Raw genomic sequence first — 24,042 nt, forward strand, 5'->3', positions numbered from 1 at the left:
ACCCCTGATACTGAAACACCAGTCTTCTTTTTATCCTCATTCGTCCTCATTGCCATAAATATGTCATACATTTGTACAAAATAAAAGCATCTTGTTGAAGAGTGGTGTGCTTTTACTTTCCTAAGCGATTGAACCAGCAATTTTCACTAAGTAGTAGGGCTGCACGATATTAGAAAAAAATTTAAAAAGCTATTTTGTTTTTATGCAATGAATGATTGGAGTGATTTTTTTTTTGTTTGTGTAAAAATAAAAAAAAATCACGTACATAAGTATTCACAGCCTCTGCTCAATACTTTGTTGAAGCACCTTTGGCATAAATTACAGCCTTGAGTCTTTGAGTATGATGCTACAAGCTTGGCACAGCTATTTTTGAGCAGTTTCTCCCACTCTTCTTTGCAGGACCTCTCAAGCTCCACCAGGTTGGATTGGGAGTGCCAGTGCACAGCCATTTTCAGATTTCTCCAGAGATGTTCAATCGGGTTCAAGTCTGGGCCACTCAAGGACATTCACAGAGTTGTCCCATAGCCACTCCTTTGTTATCTTGGCTGTGTGCTTAGGGTCGTTGTCCTGTTGGAAGATGAACCTTCACCCCAGTCTGAGGTCCAGAGCGCTCTGGAGCAGGTTTTCGTCAAGGATGTCTCCGTACATTGCTGCATTCATCTTTCCCTCGATCCTGACTAGTCTCCCAGTTCCTGGCGCTGAAAAACATCCCCACAGCATGATGCTGCCACCACCATGCTTCACTGTAGGGATGGCATTGGCCAGGTGATGAGCGGTGCCTGGTTTCCTCCAGACATGACGCGTGCCATTCAGGCCAAAGAGTTCAATCTTTGCTTAATCAGATCAGAGAATTTTGTTTCTCATGGTCTGAGAGTCCGTCAGGTGCCTTTTGGCAAACTTCAGGCGCCCTTTTGCGGAGTGGCCTCTGTCTGTTTGGTGGAGTGTTGCAGAGATGGTTGTTTTTCTGGAAGGTTCTGGAGCTCTGTCCCCTCTCTGACTAAGGCCCTTCTCCCCTGATTGCTCAGTTTGGCCGTGAATGTTTTCCGGATGCACTGAATTAGAGCTGCAACTAACGATTATTTTTTCTGTCGACTAATCTAACGATTATTTTTTCTGTCGACTAATCTAACGATTATTTTTTCGATTAGTCGACTAATCTAACGATTATTTTTCCAGATTAATCTTATTATTCTTTTTTACTGATTATTGTATTTAAAAGAGGGTAGTGAATTTGTATATTATTTTAACATGAAATCAATGAATGATGACAATATTAATTGTATTTCAGGAAGGGTAGTGTACATAGTATGCCATTTTTTAATGAAATATATGAACAAAAGAAGCTTTTTAAACATAATATATAATGATACTATTCATCATAAAATGTATACAGAGTAGGCCTAATTAGGAAAAGTTGTTTACTATAGTAGTTGAGTATGATTTACTTATTGATTTGTGTCAATAGTAAACGAAAATGCACTTGTATTTATCTGCAAAAGGTTCACATACAGGAGCTTCCAGCATAGTGTTAATGTATAACTAGTCGTCTATGTATAACTAGTCGTCTATTTTGAAGATACATGTGCATAAACAACGACTAAAGCTGCCAGAAGTTTTTGCCCAAACTTCAAAGACACATTTAAATTATTAAAGCTAGAGGCATATCTTAACTTTAATGTTACTTTAATCATGTAAACTACCTATATACAACAAGTTATTATGCATATGTGTTTGGGACAGAGCGGAACCAGGTCGCATTAACAGCAGATATATGCAGCCCATAATAAATAAAAGCACGAGACGTACTGGGGTCGGAGAAGAACCCAGGAAAATGTGACCGTCTGTTGCAATACACGCGCCACGGTTCAGCTGCGCGAGAGAACTCTGGCAGCAGGGTTGCCAGGTTTACACAACAAACCCCACCCATTCATTACTCAAAACTAGCCCAAAACAAGCCCAATCGCGTTTCGGGGAGGTTCTCTGGTAAACATCGCGTTCGGGGGGTTAAATATGTGTGTTTTTTTGCTTCAACCCACGGACATGAGAGACAGCCCGCGGCAACAGTGTAGAAGTAGCCCAATTCCGCGGAAAAAAGCAGACTTGGCAACACTGACTGCAGTGTGAAAGCTCCCGCTCTCCACGCGCACAGCTTCTGGTCTGCCACCGCGTGCAGTGTGAAACCGGCGTTACAGAGTGAACAAAGCACAGTTTTATTCGGCTTCTAAAAGTACTCCTACACTTTTGAATGTCGCGGTCTGGCTTTATATGATAAATGATCATTTTGACTATGCCCGGGAGCAGAAGCTGCCATTATTCTAGATCTTCTGTTCCATTCTAGAACGTAAATAATGTGCCGCCGACGCGTCGACGCGCATTTTCGTAGTCGACGTCATCGACGACGTTGACACGTCGTTGCAGCCGTACACTGAATATTTTCCAGATGCACTGTATTTACTACAAATTTTCAGTTATGTTTTTATATATACATTTGTTTGATTAAGCATTACAAATCACTACCTCTTTGGCTTTTAGGATTGCATGGGTTTTTGTATTGAGATTGTGATTTTAATGATTAATTATACAGCTCTATAATATACAAGAAATATTGAAGAATAGGTTAAGAAAAAAATATAACGAATATGTAAATATATGTGCATATATTTAGCAATCTGGTCCTCTAGTGTTTTCCTTTTTCTTTTCTTTTTTTAGCTAAAGCCGGGTTCACACTGTATAATTTTGGCCACGATTTAGCTGTCTGAGACAGATTTTGAGAATCCTAAAAGACTGCTCTGATCCTGTGCCAAAATCGGAAGTCTTTCTTTGATTGCTTGTTTGACAACCATTTAATGACCATTGCGATCAAATTTTACCTCCAACAAAATTCTTGTAGTGTCAAGTTTTGAGGCGCAGTCCTGCAGTGTGACTTGTCCTACGACAACCATTTAATCAAAAACCAATAGGAGTGCAGAATCTGACACATTTAGTGAGACAACAATAAACCATCACTTGCATACACGCACACAGACACGGTACACAAAGAATACACAATTTCAAATACATTTTAGACTTGTGTCAGTCTTGCTTTTGGCTATACTAGCACTCCTCCTCTCCAGTCCTCCTACTCAATGGCCCCTTCCCCCTGTATGAATAGTGGGGAGCAGCTGTCTCGTGCGTGGCCTGAGGTGCTGTGTGGTTCAGCCACAGCCGGCTGTAATAGCTCAACACTAAAGCCATTGTCTGGGGACTTGTCTGAGTGTTTGCGGTGTGGGTCACTGGATTCACTACTCCCTTTTTTCTCATTCACCCCCTTTTTTTGGCTTTCTGTCTCCCTCTATTTTTTTGACTCCCATATATACACGCTCTCATTCTCGCACAAAGAAAAATTGTCCCTACCCCGTTAGGGCTGTGGTCGGCATACACACAAACTTGTGACCACTGTATTGGCCGTCTCTTGCTTAGTTCTTGTGTGTGATGAGCTCTTGGATTCTCACACCATGTTGCAACTGTTACTACCACATAAATGCTGTTATTGTCTTTTTTACAATGGGAAAATGTGGATGTGAGATATGGAGTCCACATTTGTTCCGTTCCTGATTGCACTCCTCTCTTTCAATCCCCCCCCCTCCCTCTATGGACCAGTTGTCCTCATTAATAATGAGTTTCAATTAGACACTCTAGCTCTCTATAACATGTCCAAACACACACACACACACACACACACACACACACACACACACACACACACACACACACGGGCAGCTGCATGGGATTAGATGCCTGCCATTCAAGTCATGGAAGGGCATGTGACCCAGCAGCAGGACTTCACCACCATGACATCAACAAGGCAAATCGAGGCAATCGCAACAGGATTGTAAATAAGAATCATCAATCATCTTAATCAATTAAATCAAACATGTCTCTGCAAAAAAAAAGTGATGTGAATGTCGAGAAAACGACTTCGGAAGTATATTTTGTTCACTGTTGTACAGCAAAACTTTAAAATCTTTGCACTAGGGATGTAACGATTCACTCAACTCACTATGCGATAGGATTCACGATACTGGTTTCACGATAAAGTTTTCTCAAGGTTTTTTTTTAACAAAATGAGATTTAAGACTAATTATAAATTATAAAGTGTCCTTTTATTTCTCAGACAAAATGCTGGACATTTCTTTACAAAATTTTAATATATTTTATTAGGGATGCACCGATATGAACATTTTGGCCGATACCGATAACCGATAATTCTTAATATCTAAATCAAACCTATACACTACAGTAGCCTATTTGAACCAGTGTGAGATTCCTTACCTTTTCAAATTAATTTAACACTCCTATGGCCAAATTTTTTTTTTAACACTTTACAATAATGTTTAATTTTTGTTAGTATTAGTTAACCAACAATGAATGAACAATACTTCAACAGGATTTATTAATTTTAGTTCATGTTAATCTCAACATATTCAGACCCAAAGTTGTGTCTTTTAACATTAGGTATGAACTGTGAATGGACTGTTACAAAACACAAACATTTTATTACTAAAAGAAACAAAGGTTATTGCTCTCTGTTTGTTCATGATAGTTAATGCATTAATAAAATGAGACCTTATTTGTAAAATGTTACCAAAAATTATATTGTCTAAAAAATAAAAATAATATACCTAAATAATGCAAACAAGTAATTGAACAGCATTACTTAGGCTGCATAATAAAGAATCAGAATGCAAGTGCATGAAATAACCTCCGCACAGACGATAAAGAAATGGTTTTAATCAAACCATATTGTTGATGGAAATGATACGAGAACAATAAAAGTGCTAATTATAAAAAATAATGCTTCTGTGTTTTTGAAAAAAAAAATATGTTTAATATTACAGTAATAGTAAACATCTGTAATATTAGTCTAGTCTATTAGGAATAATGTTGCTGTTTGAGAGCGCGCTGAAGCTGGAGAGAATGAACGAACAACCATAAACTGAAGCGCTTAGAAGTTTAATTAACAACTAAACGCATCATATATGAGAACAATCAGATATTTATACAAAATAAATATAATATTACAACTTATATTAGCACAAAATCACGCATAGGTGAAGGGTTATAACTCCTGTGGATGCTCTTCCCCTGTTTGAGAGCGTGCTGAAACTTAAGATGATCACCGGTACAGTGAAGCACTGCGGGTTATTGACTTAACCAAACATATCCTTTATGACTTTAATCAGATGTTTATACTACAAAAACGTTAAATTACGACTTACATATGCTTAAAATGACGCAAATGCACAAGCGAACTTGACTGTGCTGGTCAGAATGCGTTGTTGACGCTTCCCACAACAGCGCGCTTAAAAACAACTAAACCCAGAGAATTCACTACGTTTTATAACAGAAATATTCTCATTGCAGTGTTATGTATAGGACAGTCCCAGTAGTTATTAATGCTGTGCATTTCTGTTTGAAATGCGCGCGCCGGTACAATGAAGTGCTTTACTGCATAGTTAATTAACTCAACCAAACGCATCCTATATGGGATTATATACACAAAATAATAAATATAATATTACAACTTACAATGGCACAAAAGGCTGTGAATGCACAAGCAAACTTGACTGTGCTCGTCATGAAGGTGTAACTCCGTGGGCGCGCGCTGAAGCTAAAGACCGGTACAATGAAGTGCTTTACTGCATCGTTTATTAACTCAACCAAACGCATCCTATATGATATTACATACACAGAATAATAATAAATATATTATTACAACTTACAATGGCACAAAAGGCTGTGAATGCACAAGCGAACTTGACTGTGCTCGTCATGAAGGTGTAACTCTGTGGGCGCGCTCTTCCCTCAACAAACGCGCTGAAACAAAACGCTCTTTTACAGCCTATTCTATTCTCATTATCATTTTATGTAGATTATAGAAGACTTGCGCTGCACATGTTGCACATAACTGTATTTTCCTTTTCGAAGTGATTCCAAAAATATTTAGAGCAATTCAAACCCATCATGGTGGACAGCGCGTCCGTCTCAGCTGAAGGAAATAATACATTATCTATCGGCTTGACTATATCGGTCAAATTTTCTTATTGGACCGATAACGATAACATCAAAAATAATCATTTATCGGCCGATAACGATATGTTGCCGATATATCGTGCATCCCTATATTTTATGTCAAATACTAACAAGACATTGCCATTTTAAAACTAATCCCAAAAAAGTTCCTCCAAGGAGATCTTCCAATGTTTTTTTTGGGGAGAAGTTCTGCAACAGCACAGCTTCCTCCTTCAGTCTGTGGAATACATGCACCTTGTGATCTCCGTGGATCTCGCACTCATCGGCGTGAGTGAGGCTGCAAATCCGCCGGTCAATGTGGTTTGGCCTATTATCTTTTTATATGCAGATGGCGGTAACTGGAGTAATCACTGCGGTGATTATTATCAACATCTGATTATTGATTATTGTCAACATCTCTGCGCTTGCCGTCGCCATGTTTGCTACTGTTTGACTGTGCGTGCACACTGGTCCGGAGCAGAGCGAGCTTCAATTAATTCCTATGGAAGTTGAGCTTGACGCTCACAAGCTCATCTTCCATATGAATGAACTGAAAACGCTCTCTCTGCTTCGTGCCAGTGTGCACGCTCCATCCGTAATGCTAGCTACAACTTGCTCGTTGCTATTGTGCATGTAAAACGAGGTCACAGTTTACAGTAAACGCCCCTGCTGTTTAAAACGTGCATCTCGATTCGTTTAACATCTCACATTTTTTTTAAATCATGTGTTCAACCAGCTCCAGAGTGAATCGTTACATCCCTACTTGTCACAGATTTAAAAAATCTCTCATCTCCTTTTCTGTCAAATACGTTACGCGTATAACAGTCTTCAAAATGTTATACAGACTATTTAAAATGTCTGTCCGAAAGTTTTCTGTGCACAAAATCTGTACAATGATTGACAACAAGGTACACAACAGCACAACACCTTGAACAAACTGTGCTTCCGTTTGGTGCAAACAAAAATGAGGCTGAGAGGAATAAAAGTTATTATTTTGTACTGTTGTGTGAAACCTCTTTCCCAAACATTTCTAATGGACTACAACATCACCCCTTATCCTTTTTCAACTTTGTTTTTTGCAAGAAACTTGTGGACACTTCACAACAAACGGTTTGCTGTGAAGCAAGGTTGCGCTAAAGTTTATTAACCGTTTGCCAGAAAAAAATTTTTCCTTGTATAACAATCTTCATTGTCTATTAAGCAATTTTGAGTGACAAAATATTCCAGTTTTCATCTGTATAATGATTGACAACAAGGTACACAAAAGCACAATGCACTGGACTTCCGTTCCTCACAGGAATGTTTGCATTTGCGTCAGATTAAATATGCTGTCTATTTTAACTACTAAATTAAATACTGGAGAAGGGGCTCACTGGTCATTAGAAGTCTGGAGCCCAGGGTGGGCTCTCTCTGTGAGAGGCTGGTACAGAGCCTAACGAACGGGTGCCTGTTAATGCCGGTAACACTTAAGAAACACGGCCACCAAATGAGAGCCACATGACTAGGCTCTGTATTCACAGTGCCTTCTGTCCTTCTTTGCCACACACATACACCCCCCCAAATCTTTTTCTTGTTCTGTGTCTGTCATTTTAATCTTATCCCGGAGGGCTGCTCATGCATGCTAGAGGCCCTATACAACCTCTCGGAATAACGGATGGAAATCTACACAGATATTAATTTTTTTATGGTAGTTGCAAGATTTCTTTTTTTGGATTTGGTTATGTGACATTTTAGTGGTCAATGCTTTGTATCTGAGATCTAACCATGTGTTACATATAAAAATCCGTGTTTTTTTGGAGAGTGAAACTTGCTGTCAATTTGTAACAAACAATTTGCTTCAAAGCAAGGTTGTGCCTTGTCTGACTATCACCAGACCAAGCTCAATTTAAGAATGAACATTGGTCTGGGGAGTCTGCTATGTATTTTCTACTGCACAAGAGGCGTGATCAACGAGCATAATTCAAATGACCCTGTACGCAATTGGATAGTCCTTCAAACAATCAGACCATAAGAGGCGTGATCAATAGGGGTGCACCGATCCGATATTAGGATCGGATATCGGCCGCGATACTGACAAAATAGCTGGATCGGGGATCGGAAAAACGAACAGATCCACAAGCCGATCCAGGTGTTTTTTTTCCGTCGCAGCAGAACCTACGTCATTCGTCAGCTTCACGTGTGTGTCGCATGCTAGAAGCAACATGGAGCGAGCCAGAGAGTCGGTGTGGAGGAGATATTTCACGCTTGCCACGCCAACTAGTTCGTCGGCTGTTTGCAATGTCTGCAAAGTAACTTAAATGTTTCGAGGGGAGGTGGTATTACTGCAAAGTCAGGGTCTTTCCTGCATTGAACATTTTTTGATGGCCGCCAAAGCCTAATTTGACGAGTTATTGTATGTGGAATAGATGCTGCGCTTGTGACTGAGTCAGAGACAGAGAGACCGACCAGAGAGCTCCTCCCCCGCGCGCGCTCTCTGGGTCTTCAAAATAATCAGCGTTAGCTCTCTCATATTTCACATATTAATCCAATTCCAAATCTAAAGGTCGGAAGACCGAAACCATGTTGCACGTGACACATTCGGACAATTGTGTCCTTGAATTACCGCTGGGTGTGCATTGCGCTCAAAAAATGTTGACTCTTCTCTGACCAGCTGACATAAAGCATACTTTCAATAAACGGGAGACAAATCATATTCAGTTATGAAGTGTTTTCTGTGTGTTGACATCTTTCGCGATGTTCTAACAGACGGGATTCGCACACAACGCGTCTGCTAATGTCCGATTCGCGACCTAATGACTCCTTTGAACCGAATCATTTTAACGACTGGTTAGATTAGAACAACTGATCTGTCCAACACTGAACTCATGAATCAGTTTATTAATTTACTCAGAACGCATCTGAAATGAGAACACAAGTGTGCTTACCCAATTAAGCAAGAGTGGGTAGTAAGAATTATTTTTAATTATCAACAGTATTTCATCTTATTTCTGTTGACAATGTGTAGTAAAATAAATAGGCCTAGCCTACAATCATTTAGACAGGAGTGAGGTGAAACCAGAACAAAGTTGTTATTAGCTAGCTGATCATTTTTATTAAATTGCATATGGCAGAAAATTAAGACTATTTGTTAATTTGGAATGCTACTTTTTAATATTGATATGATTATTTACCAAAACAATTATCTGTAGTGTAAAAAATGTTTGGTAACTGTCAGATTACTATTGTATGTTTGACCAATACACTGTTTTTTGTTTCCACTGCTACATTTTATTTATTTAAAGAAGTTTGATTACATTCTATTTTAGATTTGAATGCACAATTGTTTTTTAAATAAATAAGAATTCAACACTTTACATACATCTGTTATTTTGTCTTAGTTATTTTTAGTTAGTAAAGTCTGGTGCCTTAGTCTCTTCAAGGAAGGTATAAGGTGGAAGATATACAGTTTATTATTAATTCAACAATAGTATCGGATCGGTATCGGGTATCGACAGATACACAAAGCCCAGGCATCGGTATCGGTATCGGGACTGAAAAAGTCGGATCGGTGCACCCCTAGTGATCAACAGGCAACGACCCCTCGCTTCTCTATCTGTCATCGTGTTAAACCCGCCAATAGCGTGCCAGGTGGATAAGCCAGTCTGTGATTGGTTCCCGCAAAAGTGTAACCGAAGCAGTAGAAATGAATGTACAGGTTTCCAGACGGAGCTGCAGGGCGAAATCAAATCGCTGGCAGATCAAGCTGGGTTTACCCTGTCTAGGTTGTGCCAGTTTTTTTTCAAACATTTGCCAGGAATATTGTTGTTACTTGGGTAATGTTTGTAGGACAATTCAGCACATCGGGTGCTGCTTCCACCATTGTAGGACTTGTGCCTCCACCCTCATTTGTTAGTCCGTGTCACCTGACCTGATATGCCCTTGCTAACGAGCTGTGGAGCTCCCAGCATGCTGGTATCTTAGTTCATGCGCTTTCACATATTGATCCCTCATAATGCGACACTGTCAGTTGAGTACATGGAGATGAGGATCTACTGTCTCAAATTTTCTGTGTCACTGCTGTAGTGTTTCTAGTGGTCCTAAAATGCTGCTTTCGTAGTAGCTCCCAAAGTTGTAGAACAGAGCACATGACTGTCCATCAACATGCATTTAGAAACTTGTCCTGACTTAATGAATTTCAGTTTTACCACATTGTTTTTTGCAACAGTACTAAAGGGACCTGTGTTGTGTTCTGTACTCAAAATCCACATTTATGAAAGTTTGTGCCTTTTGGTAAACTCCTTGCTTTGTTAATATATCGTAACAAGCTTAGTGACCCAACTCTGCGTTTTGGTTTTATTTCAAGATCGAATAGCAGCTGTTATTGATTCCAAGTTTTCTTAGAGTTAGAGGCCTGTAAAGTCGAAGTATTGCGTTCAAGAGTGCTGGCTCTGAAAAGCAGGCGTTTTTACTTGCATAGTAAAAAACAGAATGGATGTACCAAGCCAAGTTCTGCGGCGATTGTTAAGGCCTTCTACAAGTTTTAATCACAGTCCTTTATTAGTGTTTACCATTCCTCCTCTGGAGAGAATGGGCTGAATTCCTGTCTCTCCTCATATGCTTTTGTCCTCCTTCACCTCACCAAGATTTCGCTGGCAGGGATGTCCTGTGGAGAACACAGGGGAAACGAACTCAATAATTCAGTAGCATTTCTTTCTAACTTGCCGAAATCGGCACGCAAGGGCAGAGGAGTTACGGTGATCTGTACTGAATTTAGCCGCGGTTGTGCACACATGCCTTGGTGTTAGAATCCTGCTGACGCTCCTGACAGGTTTCTTGAATGATCACACAGCAACACTTTATGGTGACCATTTATGGACTGATGCCACATAACTAGGGTTGGGAATTGAGAACTGGCTCTTATTCATTTGGATACTGGAACCAAATGTTTTCAATGAGTTTTGTCAAGGACAATAAATAGACAAACATCCCTCTATGGGTTTGCACGCAAACAGAGCCATCCCAAGCATGAGGCGGACCCAGTGCGGGGTAGCGTAAGTAGGGCTCCCCCTCGGGTCTGTTCGCGATCACGTTCTGGGGGGTCCTCCTAGTCTATTCGCCATGGAGCCCCCTCAAAACACCGCGGGGGACCTGTTGCACTGCCCCAAGGACGTGAGCAAAAGTCTTGCTGCTTCTGCATGATAGTCAAATAAACAACATTCTCCAAAATACTAAATTATTAAGGCACTGGGTCGAGACCCAAATGTGTTAAATCACATCAAAATCACACATTTAGTCCCAAAACATCTACAGTCCCTTTTGCCATGAGGAATCATGACTAGATATTTAGGACGGAGTAAGGAAGTGCCCTCGACCTGTTTTACCTATCACACTGGACCCAGTTTTTCAAACGGTCCTCTTCAAGAATTCATGTCATGATAAACCAAGCGAAAACTGTAATGTGGTCTATGAAGCGTGCAACATTTGCTACTCTTCTTCAAGATTTCTCTCTTATATGACCTGGATTAACCTCCTTGCTGCTTCATTGATCTGTTTGGTTTCTCATTGCAGGTTTACAAAGGGCTGGACATCATAACCAATAAGGTTACCGACGAGGAGCAAGCCCAGTGTCGCCATCACATGATCAGCTTTGTGGATCCATTGGTTAGTGGATACACAGTGGTGGACTTCAGGAACAAAGCTCTGTCTCTCATATCCTTTCTGACATGCCCAACCTTTCCTAATGAAATTCCAGACTCCTCCAGATTGAATGAAATGAAGGCCTTTTTAAATGCTGATGCGACTCTTTTGAACTGGTTCTTTTTAATTAGTCAGTCATGAGATTCACAAAGCGCTCTCAAACTCGCTTGTGAAGGCCTGTTCACACCAAAGATCATAACTACGTATACATTTTTAACAGTTGTTCTAGTTCTATTAGAATAGTGAAGAGGACCGATACAGAGGAACAATATTGTTGCAATCACTTTCAGAATGTTTTTTTTTTTGAGAGCCAATCAGAATTCACCCGACATTAAAGCGCTTGCGCATGTTGGTGTGGATGCCATGTATCGTTATAGTATTTTTTTCTTTGTATGATTCAAATCGCAAAAGACCCCTTCACATAGTGTAAACTCAGGAACCGCTCTGAATGCTTAAAATCAATTCACAATTGGCGAGTCATTTTTCGATTATCCTGTAATTTGAGGAGCCAATTTCTTAGTCTATAACCTTGTGACTAGTTGATTGGGTGACTAGTTGGCTGTTTTGCCCTATCCATACACCCTAGAATTAATGGTTGCCGAGATTCATTTGGTTGACAAGTTTAGTTGACAGGCCCTTCAAAAAATAAATGCTTTTTATTTAGTCTCTGCAGATAAAATTAATGGACCATTACTCTGCCTTTTAACATATCATCTGCAAACTTCTTAATGATCATTCTGAGTAATTGTTCTTTTAAAATGTCATCGCCTCCCTGACATCAGTGACACGGCTTTTGTGAGACTGCTCCTTGTTTAAATGCAAATCTCCATCTTTTTAATTTCTCATCTTTTGTGGAATGTGGCATTTCCCAGCGTGCCACACGAACGGCTCTGGCATTTTATGAGTGGGCGCTGGGTTGTACTCCCTCGGCATGGTCTTTCAGTAAATGCAAGTGCATAACTGGAAATGCGCGTACCAGAGACTGAGAGAGACGCGTCACTATCCTCGTTTTCCCCGCCCGCCTGCTGCAGATGTTTGCTGAGAGATGAGGAGGATATTAATAGCTGAGGGAGATGCTGTGAGGAGGTGGGGCGGCTCTCGCAGTGTCTGGAGGAACGCTGTCGCAGACACCTCAGACGCTCACGTGCAAGAAATGAGGAGTGGCAGGTGAAGAGCTCCTCAGTCTCGCCTTGCTGAAGAGCAGTGATAACTACTGAAATAGGGCTGCAGATCTAATAAAAAAGTAATCATCATGATTAGGATTATTGCTGCAGGATATATTGAAATAAAATATGGCATAGTGTGATTGTCAAAACGCAGAGGATGCGATTTAATTAAATATATGTGCTATCGGTTTCAGTGAAGCGAATCATTTACACACCTGATATCATGAGCTGTATCATGCTGAAATCAGCACCGCATTTTTTTTTGCTGTTGCCGGCAACCTGTCAAAATAAAAGCTTGATGGGTTACTGTTTGAAAATTGAACAAAATAAGATGTAAATATAAGTATTGTAATTTTAAAATAAAATGATATAATATTTTACACTAAAATAGTGTTATTATATTAGTGCTGTCAACATTAACACGTTCCAACCCCCCCACCCGTCCAGTTTAACACGTTAAAAATATTTAACGCAATTAATGCAGTATCTGTTTTTTTCTGTCATCCTTTGGCTAGCGCTATTTATATGATCATGCTCTTATTCATGCTAATGCTTTTAAACTATTCAAGCGCGACGACAAAAGAGAACGCGCTGTCTGTGAATGTCCTGACACACACACCACACACAGAAAGACGCACACTGGTAGTATCGTGCGCACCGACAAAATGTCAGTTTTGTTGAATATCCTCACAAAGAGAATAAGTGAATAAGAATTAAATGAATGTAAAGAGTTAAAAAGAAAGAGAAAATGGGACACGTGTCAAATCCGCATCATGTGCGGCAGGTCTTAAAGTGACAGCTGCCTAATAAACCTGCTACTGTCTGTCATTTAATGTTAGTCAAATAAAAAGGTAACAGAAAATTACTCTCTGCTCTTGACTAAAGAGAATTTTGTAGCCTTAATAAGGATTAATCTATATTTAATTTATAATTTATGCAATGCAGACTGTTTGATAACTATTCAATTTGTGTATTTTCTACCTGTTAGACAGAACAAGATTGTTTTAAGTTCACTTAAATGAAAAGTTATATTTTTGTGAGCCTAATAAATGTTAAAATTGATAGCTTTCAATTACACTGTAATGTTGAATGGCTATAATTACTGTTTAAAATTGGAACAAAAATCTATTTCAGTAGCAGTATTAGTATCGGTGATCCTGGCGTTTATTCATAAAAAGATTCAAAATATACTGTCTTTATGTTGTTTCAATTACATCAATTAACAGTGAAATTATTACATTATAAAATATATATAAAAATAATGTTTTTAATCGTGATTTAATCACAGAAAAAATTTGATTTAATTTGTTTTAATTGATTGACAGCACTATCTTATATATATTATATATTTGATAATCACAATTAAATCAATATTTATTTTGATTGTTTTTTATTAAGTCATATTGAATTGGTTAAAATATAGGAATGGGGTCGTTAAAAAAACATGTTTATTAACAATAAAAAAACATTTGGTGGAGGATTTACTTTGAAATGATTTTCACTCAGAAATTTCTAGTAAATTTCACAAATAATTATAAAGAAATGGCAAGTAAGACATGAAATTAAACATAAAATTTTAAAGTAGAAAAACTGAAATAGCATTTCATTGTAAAATGCACTAAAATAGACCTTTCACACAACTTCCGTATTTGTGACCGGAAATACGCAATCGTCGTGGTATTCTTCTTCCTCACCGGTCAGGGCAACAGGTAAACAAATGGTGCAAGCAAAGAGTTTTTGTAGCTTACTGGGCTGTTCTTGTTGTTCCCAAAAGCAGCCATATCTGTCGTTTCATTCCTTCCCTGTTGATGGTGAAGTTTGATAGAAATGGATTCAGGCTATCCGGTGGGATGAAGGACCAAACTTTCCTGTTTGTGTCCTACATCCCTTTCAGTGCAAAGCGGCATATGACGCACCTCTGTGGGGAAATATAAAATGAATATTTTTTTTAACTAATATTTATATATTAGTTATGTAATTAAGCAAATTCACTTCATGATTTTCTGATGTGTTGACGCTTGACAGGAACTCCGGTTCCGCAACGATTACGTATTTCCGGTTATTGTGTGAAAAGGTCTTTTCAGTTAAAACTTCAAAATATATTTGTTTTATAGTAATGCTAAATAATTGAGCCCTAAAATGATTTTGCCATTTAAAAAGTTTTCTTAGGAAAGGAATTTTCAGCTTAAAAAACAAAGCAAAAAGAAAAACATTTTGTAAGCAGATGCAATCTCTAACAAAATCACCCCACTCACTCTAGAATGATTGATTCTTTCCAAATATAGCTTTTCAAGTTATCTGGTGAAAAATTATGCATTTTATTTTTATATCACAAAAAAAAAATCTGGTTTTGTCATAATCTAGTCATAACCATCCAGAGATGCTTAACTATTATTTCTCTTTGTGTTGTAATCTCGTCCCCACCCCTTTCCTCGTGTCTTTTTCTTGCTCCCTTCTCTCTTCTCCTCCCCTCTTTCGTTTTCCCTCCCTCCCCAGAGATCACAGAGTGATGCAGATGGGGTGGACACTGTGCGGCCAGACTGCTTTGATTTTAATGAATGTGACCTGGAAGTGTGTCTGTCTATGCGTCTCTGTTTGTCCATTTCGTGTGAGGGAGAGTGCTGATGCGACTTCTCGTATTGAAGCAGTTATCGAATTGGTCCATGGAGCTTCTGATGCCGTTTATTACAATCTTTAGCAGAATCCCAGCAGTCATGTTGAACCGACTGCCCTCTCACAGCACCAGGCCTGGACATTACATGAATCATTGTTAGAGCCACTATAGATCTGAGAATATGATATTGCTTTTCAGCCGAGCACTATAGCAGTGGTGTTTCTGCAATCTAACCCGATGTGCTTATACATGTATGATCATTGTGCATAATTTATGTATTGCTTGTAAGTGTAACTGTGGCGTCAAAGGATGTTTATTTGAAAAATTAATTCCTTGTCTGGCAGTTTGACTTCCTTAATATAATACATAGAGGACATGCATCTTCGGAAAAAGCTGCCTATCATTGTTGGAGGCACAAACTACTACATCGAATCCATTTTATGGAATCTGCTCATCGACACTGGGGTAAATGTGAATTTTGAGGCTTTCTGATTATAAAAAAAATGCTCTGTTCCAAAACCTAGTGATCTGCCTACGTGGGCAGCCAGCATTTTAAAGTTGCAATTTATCAAAAGTATAGACAGATCTTTTCTTCAGTATTGTGACGTACATTCTAATTAGTGAAATTATCGAAAAAGGGATGGGGGACGTGGTTCTATCCACTGGTTGTTGATTGGGTGACATCTAAATTATGCTGCTGTCAAAGATGCCTCGTGTTTTGCAAGGAGAGAAGACAATCAGAATGCATTATGGTTATTGATTAAAAAGTTAAGCATAATAAAAATTGATTATTTTAGAGTGCTGTTTATTGGAGTATCATACTGTTAGCAACATGCTAACATCAAACTATTGACCCTTTTCACAGCCTGTGATGACTCATTTCCACAGTTATTAATGTCATAATAAATAGTGTTAAATGTGCAGTTATAACACTATACTTTGTGTAATATTACCTTGGCGTTAAATTTCAGAAAACTCTGTGAGTGTTTCTAATACAACTGCTGAGGGAGTGACGGCAAATCTTTTTCTCTTCTGATCTCTGTCATACAAATCTGGATTTACTCTTTTGCTATTGGAGCAGATGGGAACACAAATTCTATTTTAGTTTCAATCACCAATTGACTTCTACTTCTGAGCACCCTGGAAATGTGAAAAGGGTCCATTTTAAAATCAATCAAAAATCAAGTCAGGGATTTGTTGTCATCACGTTGTGTGTATCTAGTGTAGAAAGAATGACTGATTATAATGATTTTAATTCTTTTGTTGCGTCGTGTCACACCACTCTTGTTTTAGACACTGTTAAAAGGCAGTAGACAACGAGGCAGTTCACTAAATTTGAAACAGCTAGTAAGTCTTAGTAATATTAAATGGCTTTCTGTGCATCTATTGGCAGAGATGATCTAAACGAGTCCTCCTCTGTCTGACCTACAGCAGGGGAGTGACACAGAATCAGAAAAGGGTGGGGCTCCTGAATCAAAGGCGGAGCTTGAGAAACTGGGTGGTCCTGAACTTCACAGACGGTTGAAGGAGGTGGACCCTGACATGGCCGCCATATTGCACCCTCATGACGCACGCAAGATTGCAAGGTAATCACTTCAGTGATGGCACAAAACCGTTGGTCTCATTCACTAAAAACTGCATGGATTATTTTGTATTTGTACGCACGAGAACTTCTCACGGAAAATCTCTGCCTAATTCACATGTTCGTACGCACATGAATTTCTTCTCATCGATTTGATGTTAGTGAATTTGGAGTATTCTAAATGAGCAGCTGTGTGCACGAGGTTAGTCATTTGCATAAAACACTCCCAAACCATCTCCACATAAGGGCTTTCTGCTCACGCTTTCCTTACAGCCTTTCGTCACTCTCATCAAACTTGCTGCTGTTTGCAGACGTGCCCTCGCACGATCTTCGAGCAATGCCAAGTGTGCCATTCTCACCAGTTCTCACAATAAACACCTTTTATACAGACCCAGATTACAGAGCTCTCATTAGCCAGCTGTACGCATATCTGCGTTATTCAGAGAAACCTTGCAGCTGAAGCTATAACACAGCTTTTCTTACTCTTTAACTGTATATAATGGAGTGTATTTCAGTTGAAATTAAAGTGCATTATATAATCCATATATAAAATGATAAAAAAATACAATTAATGCAACATACTTCAATATAATTATAGTCATGTTAGTATGAAATATAACTTCTTAACATGATTATAAGACCGTACAGAGTAAGTGCTTTTTGCTTATGTTGTTTGTTGTTCCTGTATTTTTCTGTAAATTTAGTATACATTTCATTACATTTTTGGTGAATCGTGATCTATTCTTAAAATCGTACATATACACATTTCACGCACAAATTTGTGCGAATTCATGCTTAGTGAATGAGACCCATTCTACACCCATTCGCAGAAAAGCCTTTAGTGTATTTCCATTGAGTAAAGTTTTTTTTCTTTAACCTCATCCACAGTTCGACATTGTATAATCAGAAAGTACTTGCAAGAATTATGACTCTGAATGTCTTCTTACACACTGTACAAAGTAGCCCAGTGTTTGAAAGTAACGCTGCAATAAATATTAAGTATAAAAAGTAATATAAATATCAAGTAATAAAGTTCTTTAAAATGGACAACTTGGTTCTTGGACCAGCAGGTCTGGCTCTTTGGATTAAGTCTGGGTTTGGATCTTAAAGGATTAGTTCACTTTTAAATAAACTTTTGCTGATGATTTTACTCCCCATGTCATTCTTTCTGCAGTCGAAAAGAAATTAAGGTTTTTGATGAAAACATTCCAGGATTTTCCTCCATATAATGGACTTCAATGGGTTCCAAACGGTTCAAGGTCCAAATGACCGTTTCAGTGCAGCTTCAAAAGGCTTTAAACGATGAATAAAGGTCTTATTTAGCGAAACTGAATGTTTTCATCAAAAACCTTAATTTCTTTTCGACTGCAGAAAGAAAGACATGGACTTACATGACCTGGGGGTGAGTAAATGATCAGCAAAAGTTTATTTAAAAGTGAACTAATCCTTTAAGGGTCTTTGTGTTAGGGGGTCTGGTAAAGTTCTGTGTCATGAAACATCTAGTCTTGACTCCAGCACTTTGTGTGCAAATAAACCTATTTTGTTTGAACCTACATCTTTCCCAGATCTTTGTCCATATCACTTTATTTACTGTTGTGTTGTTTTTTCCCCCTTCATACATTCTTTTAAAATGAGTTAAAGTGAACTTGGGTAGAAACCTTACCATACTGTCTTCATACTGTTCTCATTTTGGCAATTGTTGGGCTGCATCTATTTTTCCACCTGTGTGGGAGAACTGATGGCTGTGGCTTCCATGCTTGTTACACATATTTTCACATGCGTCAATTGGCGTTTGATTGGTATCAAGGGTCCGATTAGCACCTCTTCTGAGCACTATGTGCTTGTTTAATTGATGCCAACCTGTGTGCCACTGCGTCTACAGTATTTCTGCGGTAGAAGAGCTTCTCTCCCACAGTTTAGAGTGCTAATGTCTCCTCCTGATAAACTTCATTATACGTCTTTTGTTGCGTGTTTGTTGTTCATCATGTTCTTGTTTGGTATGTGGCGTGTTTTTTCAAAATATGTTCAGTGGCGAGTTTATTTGGCATGCAGAAATCTTTTAAATGTATTTGAGAAATGCATTGTTAGTCAAAATACCAAATGATATTCAGATATGGTCAATTTGATTGGTTGATTGACAGGAGTCTGCAAGTGTATATGGACACTGGAGTTCCACACAGTCGGCTTTTGGAGGAGCAGCGAGGACAGGATGGAGGAGATTGTCTTGGGGGTCCTTTGCGGTTCCAGGACCCTTGCATCTTCTGGCTGCACTACAAAATGAATGGTAGCTGCCAGTCATTGTTGATTGTCACTGTAACATATCTTCAGTATCTTTATTTAATTTCCTCATTTATCCTCTCCTGTAGCTCTGGATGAAAAGTTGGACAAGCGTGTGGACCAGATGTTGTCACTAGGGCTGATTGATGAGCTCAGAGATTTTCACCTGCGCTTCAATGAGAAGAAGATCAAAGAGAGCAGGTAGATCTCAATGTTGTGAACATTTTTTAATAAATTCACAAGAAAATTCATATTAATGTATGTAACTGAACACTTCTAATTTGCAGACAACACAGAGGCGTGAGCTAACTTGAATATCACGTTGTCTGGTTAAAGGTCCCATGGCATGAAATTTTCATTTTATGAGGTTTTTCAACATTAATATGAGTTCCCCTAGCCTGAATATTGTCCCCAAGTGGATAGAAATGTTGATCGGTGTAAACCCGAGTTCTGGCTGTCTCTCTCTGCCTTTGAGAAAATGACAGGCCAGACGAGCCAATCCTGAAGTCTCCTGGTTTGACGTCCAAGCAGGAACGGTTACCTCCCTTTCCTCCACCCAGAGAATCTGGCACGCCCATGCAAACGCTCGAGAGATCATTGCATCATTGCTTGTGAACGAGTGAACGCTGGCAGTTTCTCAGTGTTTGGATGTACAAATGAAAACAGAAGTCTTTTTTCAGTTCCTTCTGATCTGTGATCAGTGATTTCTTATGTGTAGCTAATTATTTATTATTCGTGCACACACAGCGGCTTCTCTCTCTCCCGACAGAACGGTGTTTTCGTGTTATCTATCTTGTGAGTCAGTGTTTTTGTACGTCCTCGTCGCGTCTATCTGTTCTAAAATGTGCATACAGTCGTTTCTGCTCAACATAGAGAGCCACATCTTTACAGATAAACCTCACACACGCCGAAGCTCCGGCTGACCGGTGGGCCTTCAACATCCCCGACCCCCAGTACTGCATCTGGCCCACAGCGGAGGCGCCTTACGCGGCGCGTGATTAAGCAGAAGGGGGGTAAGCGTGAACGTATCCGGCTAGGCTAGGCTAGCCAGCTTTCCCCAAATAAACTGGATTACATTCGATTACTGCTGTTGTGTCTTTGTTTGCGCTGTGTACTCAATGCGCGTCACTGAGGCTTTTCATATGATAGGAACATGTCTAAAAATAATGCTATTATCAACACTTACTCGTAACTCGTTCATCTCGACAGCTGTAATGGTACTTTGCATGTGTTACAAAGTTGGTAATAATGATGAAGACGGATTTGACGTGACTGGGACTCGTGTTTATTCAGAACTCTCAGATACAAACACAATAAACTCGCGCTGACTGACAGCGCTCTCATAACTCATTAGTTACTATAAATAACTTTGTTAGCAATCGCTCTGTCTCCGTGATGTCCGGTTCGGGAACGAATCATTCTATTGAACCGGTTCTTTTTAGTGAACCGAATCAGTTCACCAAATCGGACTGAATCGTTCTAAACTGTTCGCGTCTCCAGTCAGCGCTGATCCATAATTTACTAAAGTTACTAACTTTCTGACATGAGTGACAGTCCCTCCGACTAGAAATAAACTAATAACCTGAAGTATATGCTGTAACTACAACAGCACTGAACTGAGACTGACAGAACTGATGTGAAGTGAACTCAGGTCCATCCGTCTCTCTGGCAGCAGCTCGTGCCTGCTCGTGCCTCGTAGACCTCGTTAAACCACGCCCCCTCCGCTCATTTAAAATGCAAAGATGTCAGCCAATCACAACAGTGGGCGTTTTTACTGAAGTCTCACAGCAGACACGCCTCTTGAAGCAGGGCATTCAGCCACAGGGCAAACAGCAGTATAGAAAAAATGCCTTTTATTTCTAAATTATGACATTTTATGATGTAAAAATCATACTAACAATATAAGTACACCTCAGGAAACATTATAAAATAATAGAAAAATGCCATGCCATGGGACCTTTAAGGCTTACATGCACTTCACAGAACAAAACAATTGTTGAATAATATCAGCCACCGATCTATTGTGTGCTTCAGATTTTTTTGAGATCCTCTATTTGGTATATGGAACTAGGTCAGATTTGTTTTGTATTCATAATACTTGTATTACCTCTGAATGAACCATGTGTAATTTATCTCATTCACATTGCCTGACACAATAGCTACACGGCTGTCTTTTTTCTTCTTCAACTGTCAGAAAAATACAAGAAAGCTACGTTTCACAGGCTGAACCTGTTCTGCACATCAGATCTTTTACGTTAACAAGTTGTAGCAGGTTTATCACCCGCTGTTCCTGTCTGCAGTGGGTTTGTGTCTTAAGTAATGGTGGGAATTCAGGGTTTAGACAATTGAAGCGTTTCCAATAACTGACGCACATGTCAGTTTATTTTAGCAAAGTGACTAAGCCGGTCGAATGAAACGCATGAATGAGACACAGAGTGGGATGTGCTTGATGGTAAAACGTTAAGTGCATTAAGTTGTGAAAGAATGCTGTGTTCGCACTGACTGACACAGGGCTGAAGTGCATGCACAGAAAGCTGCATCTCTCAGCATGCAATTGCATTCCAGTCTCGCTCACGTCTTCTTGCACTTGAATGGTCGAATACACACAATTTTGTCAAAATGCCCATCATGTCGAGTATTCATGTAAACGCAGTCGGTTAGGCCTCAAGTGAAAGTAAACGGTTAGGTGTAAATCACTCTTAAAGTGAAAGCAGCCTAATAAACCTGCTGCTCACTGTGGTCATTGTTGTTAATCAAACAAAAGAGAAAATGACTTTCTGTTCTTGACTGAATAATTCTTGTAGCTTTAATAAGAATACATTTATATTTAATTCATACAGTGAAGACTATGCACTATTTTATTTTTTTATTTTTGATTATTCCGTTTCTGTACTATTTCTAACTACATGTTAAATAAACCTATTGAATGTGAAAAAATACATAAAAAAATAACTAGGGGTATAACGAGATATCGTTAATCGATATATCGCGATATACAAATGCGACGATATGTGATGTTAGGGCTGGGCGATATGGCTGAAAACTGTATCACGATATAAGTGTTTCATATCGGTCGATAATTATTGATATGTTTTATGACCCATTTAAAATGAGGACTAGGAGAAAAATATTTAACATTTAAACATTTTTATTTTAAACTTAACCTTCCTCTGATTATAATCCCGTCAGTTATAAAGGCAGAAATGTCAACACAACCATGGAAAACACTCAAATAATTAAAATATAAACACAAGTCTTAAATCAAAATGAACACTTAATTATCTCTTAACATTAAGGTGCAGTGCCTCCGTTATTTCTTTGTAACGGTTACCGTTTAGATGCTTTTTCATAAGGCACTGATGCAAAGTAACATTACCTCTCCATGTCCATTCTCCAAAGGCTGAATCCGAAATCGCTCCCTATGCCCTTAAATAGGGCATTATTTGAGGGGACAGCCATTTGTAGTGGTGTAGTGGGCAATTTCGGATTCAGCCAAAGTCAAGAATAGCAAAAACGAACGAGGCGCGCGCTGTCAGCGGAGGCTCACGCTGACCAGTCTTAGTGGGAACGACGGTCAGACTTATTAAATCCAAAAAACTGCCATACTGGCGAGCTGACTTTTCCCATTTTATCAACAATTTCCTTGCTCGCTACGGCACTCATTTTCCACTTATCACTCCACGCCGGTTCTGTTTACTGAAGAATGAATCTTACACGAGACAACGATATGGCGCAACCAAACTAGATAAAGTTACTTGATTGGCTGGTAGCCTGTCACTCCCTACGTTGCTTGGTTACCACAGAGTGAGTGCCTTTGTTCATGCAACCAAACTTCCTTCGCAACCTCTGGTTTCTTCCGAAAAACTAAATTATCGAACGTTTTATCGAACACATTTTTTATTGATATCGATTACGTGTCTATCGCGATGTATATCGTTATCGTTTTATTGCCCAGCCCTAGTTGATGTAAACGATATGATTCGCGATTTTATAGAGTTGTTTTATCCAAGGCTCAACTTGCTGTATTTATAAGGTATAATTCACCCAAAAATGTAAACTCTCCTCATGACTCCTCAAAGTCAAAGCGCAAACATCATTTAAAGCGGCACTCCTAATAGTGAAAGCGCAAACATCATTTTAAATCACCAGATCACATTTGGTTTTAGTAGTATGATTATTCAAAGCATTTTCGATTATTCTTGGGTGTATAGTGCATAATAGCGGGACAGGTGGGGCATAGCGAGCACCGGGAGAGAATGCTGCCTGCATTGAAAGCGTGAGTAATGCGTTTCAGTGACATTACTACATTAAACGACTATATATAATGTATGATGCAATGGGGGAATATTTGTGGGTCCTGATAATAATACAATATTATAATATTATTATTATTTTAATAATAATAATAAAAAACTAAAATTATTCTCTTTATTTTGGCCTAAAATATTGCGATGCATATCGTATCGTGAGTTAAGTTTCGCGATATATATCGAATCGTGACTCAAGTGAATCGCTACACCCCTAAAAATGACTATTGTGAAATAAGATTTCTCATATCTTGAAATGAAGATTTTGGTCATATCGCCCATCCCTAATAGAAACTTTCTGGCAACCACTCACAACAGCCTATAAATCATAAACCATATCAATCACAAGGAAATGCCCTGGCAACCACT

The 24,042-nt window shown here is 39.0% G+C and overlaps 1 protein-coding gene across 1 annotated transcript in view; it reads left to right on the forward strand.

The window, feature by feature from the left end:
- The window catches only part of trit1 (tRNA isopentenyltransferase 1), a 72,488-nt gene that overhangs the window by 24,463 nt on the left and 23,983 nt on the right, over positions 1-24,042 (forward strand). Inside the window, 5 exon segments of the mRNA XM_079829068.1 lie at positions 11,599-11,742; positions 15,880-15,972; positions 16,939-17,093; positions 19,231-19,373; positions 19,456-19,567. Of these exon segments, the coding sequence (XP_079685194.1) occupies positions 11,599-11,742; positions 15,880-15,972; positions 16,939-17,093; positions 19,231-19,373; positions 19,456-19,567 (647 nt within the window).

Source organism: Gobio gobio (assembly GCF_949357685.1).
Source record: "Gobio gobio genome assembly, chromosome: 11".
NCBI lineage: Eukaryota > Metazoa > Chordata > Actinopteri > Cypriniformes > Gobionidae > Gobio > Gobio gobio.